The 4,891-nt window shown below is 58.0% G+C and overlaps 1 protein-coding gene across 1 annotated transcript in view; it reads right to left on the reverse strand.

The window, feature by feature from the left end:
* Positions 1-4,891, reverse strand: part of LOC121341598 (lysine-specific demethylase 6B-like) — a gene marked incomplete at its 3' end in the record, with an annotated part of 11,948 nt that overhangs the window by 6,028 nt on the left and 1,029 nt on the right. The window contains exons 3-5 of the mRNA XM_041415248.1: positions 3,375-3,489; positions 2,418-2,605; positions 55-196 (exon numbers count right to left, since the gene is read on the reverse strand). Of these exons, the coding sequence (XP_041271182.1) occupies positions 55-196; positions 2,418-2,605; positions 3,375-3,489 (445 nt within the window). The remainder of the gene's footprint in view (positions 1-54; positions 197-2,417; positions 2,606-3,374; positions 3,490-4,891) is intronic.

Consider the following 4,891-nt stretch of genomic DNA (forward strand, 5'->3'; position numbering starts at 1 on the left):
GTGTCCCCAGGTGTCCCCGCGTGTCCCCAGGTGTCCCCAGGTGTCCCCGCTCACTTGATCATCTTGTAGAGGTCGGGGTCGCTGATCTTGACGGTCCTGGCCACGTTCCAGGACACGTGGATCATGGGCACGATGGACTTGACGTTCTTCACCTCGTTCCACTCGTAGCGCTCCAGGGCCAGCTGGTACTGGTACGCTGGGGACAGGGACAGGGACAGGGGACGTCGCGGCCACCGCGCCCCCGGGACACACGGAGCCCCGCACGCTCCGTGGCCACCACGTGACAGCGCCCACCGTGTGACCCCGATGTCACTCCCGTGTCCCCAGTGTCCCCAAGGTCCCCAGTGTCCCCAATGTCCCCAGTGTCCCCTCACCAGTGAGCGGCCCCACGTTCCAGGCGATGTTGTTCCCCCAGTGTCCCCAGTGTCCCCAATGTCCCCAGTGTCCCCAGTGTCCCCAATGTCCCCAGTGTCCCCTCACCAGTGAGCGGCCCCACGTTCCAGGCGATGTTGTTCCCCCAGTGTCCCCAGTGTCCCCAATGTCCCCAGTGTCCCCAGTGTCCCCAGTGTCCCCGTGTCCCCTCACCTGTCAGCGGCCCCACATTCCAGGCGATGTCGTTCCCCCCATGATGTCCCCATGTCCCCAGTGTCCCCTCACCTGTCAGCGGCCCCACGTTCCAGGCGATGTTGTTGCACCAGCCCGTGGCCTGCACCCAGTGCACGGTGCCGGCGTTGATCCACACCAGGTCGCCGGGGCGCTGCACGAAGCGGTACACCGGGATGTTGGAGCGGTACAGGTCCTCCAGGATGGGCCACCACGAGCCCGTCAGGTAGTCCACGCCGTGCCTGCGCCGGGGGCGTGGTCAGAGACAGCCCCGCCCACACCTGGCCATGCCCACAGGGCCCCGCCCCCGTTCCCTCCCAGCCCTGAATTCCTCCTCCTCCTGGGTGCTGGGAAAGGAGGATTGGCCACGCCCACTGCAGTTAGCCACGCCCCCATGTGTAACCACACCCCTGCATTATCAGGACACCCCCACTAATTAACACTGATATGGTGTGGTGGCTCCTTTATGCAGACCCCGCCCCCCTTTCCCATAGCCACACCCCTTTTCTCAGCCCCTCCCACTTTCCCTAAGCTCCATCGCCTTCCCAGCCCCACCCCTTTTCCCTAAACCCTTCCCCTTTTAGCTCAGCATCTCCCCCTCTCCCTAAACCCCTCCCTCTTTCCTTAAGCCCCTCCTCTTCTCCAAGCCCCTCCCCCTACCCAGGCCCCTCCCACCTGCCGCAGGAGGCACAGATGCTCTCCCAGTAATGCTGCCCCAATAACCCCGCCCCTTCATGCAAGCCCCACCCCTTTCACCATCCACACACCATTTTATGTTAACAATCCATAGATTATGCAAACCCCTCCCTCTTTTATGTAGACCACGCCCACATTTCCACAGAAGGCAGCGATGCTGTCAGCAGTGCTGCCCCAATAACCACACCTCCTTTATGCAAGCCCCGCCCCTTTCACTGACCACGCCCTTTATGCAGACCACGCCCATTCCATGCAGGCCACGCCCCCTCTTCCCTTCTCTTTCTTTTAAATGTATGTAGATGATGAATAGCAAATCTTCTCATAGAATTCTTCAGGAATATTTAGTGTAGGGTTTTGCTTTTGTTTGCTTTTCTGGTGACTTGGAGATGGCATGGTGAGAAAAGAAACATGTGAGCTAAACCTGTTGGTTTGAACATTGTGTCAGAAAATATCCATAAATTGCAAGTTACTACACAGATGTATAGATTTAATGAGACTGTGTAATGCCATTTATTTATGCTAAAGAATCTGACACATACGGTACTGAAAAAAGTTAATACTCTAAGAGTTATTTTATATTTTTCCATTGCCATCTGTCACTGCCTACATAATAATGATACAGGTGAAAGCCTAGCACTGCTTTAAAAAAAATCAGAATGAATAGTCATTTAAATGTCTTGCTGCTTTAATAGCTGGTGTGTTTTAAGTTGTGGGAAGGAGGCAGCAGAGGTACCCTCCCCCTGTTTTTAGTGTATTAAAATTTGAGTTTAAACAGATTTGGATTCTTGAAGTGACTTAAGAAAATGGAAAATGACTATAAACTCTACTGTCCTTTACATTTGGAAAAGTTAAGGGACTAAACCAGATGCTGCCATCCTTGTAACATACCATAAGTGGCTCTTGGAGCAGCCCTTTCATGTGCATCTTGAGATGTGGGTGAATTTCTGTGCTTGAATTTCTGCCTTAATGGGCTCAACTCAGTACTGCTGGGATCTCTGAACTGTGAGCAGGTATTTCCAGATCCCTAAATCCCCAGGCGATGTTGTTCCCCCAGTGTCCCCAGTGTCCCCAATGTCCCCAGTGTCCCCAGTGTCCCCAGTGTCCCCGTGTCCCCTCACCTGTCAGCGGCCCCACGTTCCAGGCGATGTTGTTGCACCAGCCCGTGGCCTGCACCCAGTGCACGGTGCCGGCGTTGATCCACACCAGGTCGCCGGGGCGCTGCACGAAGCGGTACACCGGGATGTTGGAGCGGTACAGGTCCTCCAGGATGGGCCACCACGAGCCCGTCAGGTAGTCCACGCCGTGCCTGCGCCGGGGGCGTGGTCAGAGACAGCCCCGCCCACACCTGGCCATGCCCACAGGGCCCCGCCCCCGTTCCCTCCCAGCCCTGAATTCCTCCTCCTCCTCCTCCTCCTCCTCCTGGGTGCTGGGAAAAGAGCATTGGCCACGCCCACTGCAGTTAGCCACGCCCCCATGTGTAACCACACCCCTGCATTATCAGGACACCCCCACTAATTAACACTGATATGGTGTGGTGGCTCCTTTATGCAGACCCCGCCCCCCTTTCCCATAGCCACACCCCTTTTCTCAGCCCCTCCCACTTTCCCTAAGCTCCATCGCCTTCCCAGCCCCACCCCTTTTCCCTAAACCCTTCCCCTTTTAGCTCAGCAACTCCCCCTCTCCCTAAACCCCTCCCTCTTTCCTTAAGCCCCTCCTCTTCCCCAAGCCCCTCCCCCTACCCAGGCCCCTCCCACCTGCCGCAGGAGGCACAGATGCTCTCCCAGTAATGCTGCCCCAATAACCCCGCCCCTTCATGCAAGCCCCACCCCTTTCACCATCCACACACCATTTTATGCTAACAATCCATCAATTATGCAAACCCCTCCCTCTTTTATGCAGACCACGCCCACATTTCCACAGAAGGCAGCTATGCTCTGTCGATGCTCTGTCGGCAGTGCTGCCCCAATAACCACACCTTCTTTATGCAAGCCCCGCCCCTTTCACTGACCACGCCCTTTATGCAGACCACGCCCATTCCATGCAGGCCACGCCCCCTCCCTGCAGGCCACGCCCACCTGTCGCAGAAGGCGGAGATGGTCTCCCAGTAGTGCTCGTGCACCGCGAACCACTCGCAGTCGCCGGGGCCGATGTTGATGTTCACCGAGCAGAAGTTGTTGTTCTCCTGGTGGCCTGCGGGGGACGCTGCCACCGTCACTGTCACCGTCACTGCCACCCCGTGTCACCCCCGCTGCCCCCCCGGGACATTGGGGTCTGCTGTCCCCAGCGCTGTTGGTTTTTGTCGCCTCCCACGAAAAAAATCCCGTGAAAAATCCCAAAAGGCAAAGAAAAAAAAAAAAAACCCCATGGAAATTCCTCAAAAAATCTTGGGGAAAAAAAATCTCAAAGAAATGCCAAAAGTTCTGGAAAAGTTCCTAAGAAATGCCAAAGAAGTCCCCCAGGTGTCACCAGGTGCCCCCAGGTGTGCCCAGGTGTTCCCTGGGTGTGTTTTGGGTGTTCCCCAGGTGTCCCCAGGTGGGTCTCCAGGTGCCCCAGCTGTCCCCATGTGTCCCCAAGTGTGCCCAGACGCTGCCACCGTCACTGTCACCGTCACTGTCACCGTCACTGCCACCCCGTGTCACCCCGTGTCACCCCCGCTGCCCCCCCGGGACATTGGGGTCTGCTGTCCCCAGCGCTGTTGGTTTTTGTCGTCTCCCGCAAAAAAAATCCCATGGAAATTCCTCAAAAAATCTCAAAAGTTCTGGAAAAATTCCTAAGAAATGCCAAAGAAGTCCCCCAGGTGTCACCAGGTGCCCCCATGTGTGCCCAGGTGTTCCCTGGGTGTGTTTTGGGTGTTCCCCAGCTGTGCCCAGGTGTGTCCCCAGGTGTCCCCAGGTGTGCCCCTCGTGTGCTTCAGGTGTCCCCAGGTGTCCCCAGCTGTGCCCAGGCGTCCCCAGGTGTGTGCCTAGGTGTGCCCAGGTGTGTTGTGGATGTTCCCCAGGTGTGTCCCCAGATGTCCCCAGGTGTCCCCAGGAGTCCCCAGGTGTGTCCCCAGGTGTCTGCAGCTCACCGGGCGTGCGGCTGCCGGGCACCTTCATGTAGAGCTGCACGGTGTTCATGCCCAGGTGTGTTTTGGGTGCCCCCATGTGCCCCTAGGTGTGTTTCAGGTGTCCCCAGGTGCCCCAGGTGTGTGCCCAGGTGTGTCCCCAGGTGACCCCAGCTGTCCCCAGCTGTGCCCCATGTGTCCCCAGGTGTGTCCCAGGTGTGTGGCTCACCGGGCGTGCGGCTGCTGGGCACCTTCATGTAGAGCTGCACGGTGTTCATGCCCAGCTGTGCCCCAGGTGTGTTGTGGCTGTTCCCCATGTGTCCCCAGGTGTGTTTCAGGTGTCCCCAGGTGCGTCCCCAGGTGTCCCCAGCTGTCCCAGGTGTGTCCCCAGGTGTCCCCAGGTGCATGGCTCACCGGGCGTGCGGCTGCCGGGCACCTTCATGTAGAGCTGCACGGTGTTCATGCCCAGCTGTGCCCCAGGTGTGTTGTGGCTGTTCCCCATGTGTCCCCAGGTGCCCCAGGTGTGTCCCCAGGTGTGTCCCCAGGTGG

Source organism: Onychostruthus taczanowskii, unplaced genomic scaffold (assembly GCF_017590055.1).
Source record: "Onychostruthus taczanowskii isolate IOZ18803 unplaced genomic scaffold, ASM1759005v1 scaffold491, whole genome shotgun sequence".
In the NCBI taxonomy this organism is placed as follows: domain Eukaryota; kingdom Metazoa; phylum Chordata; class Aves; order Passeriformes; family Passeridae; genus Onychostruthus; species Onychostruthus taczanowskii.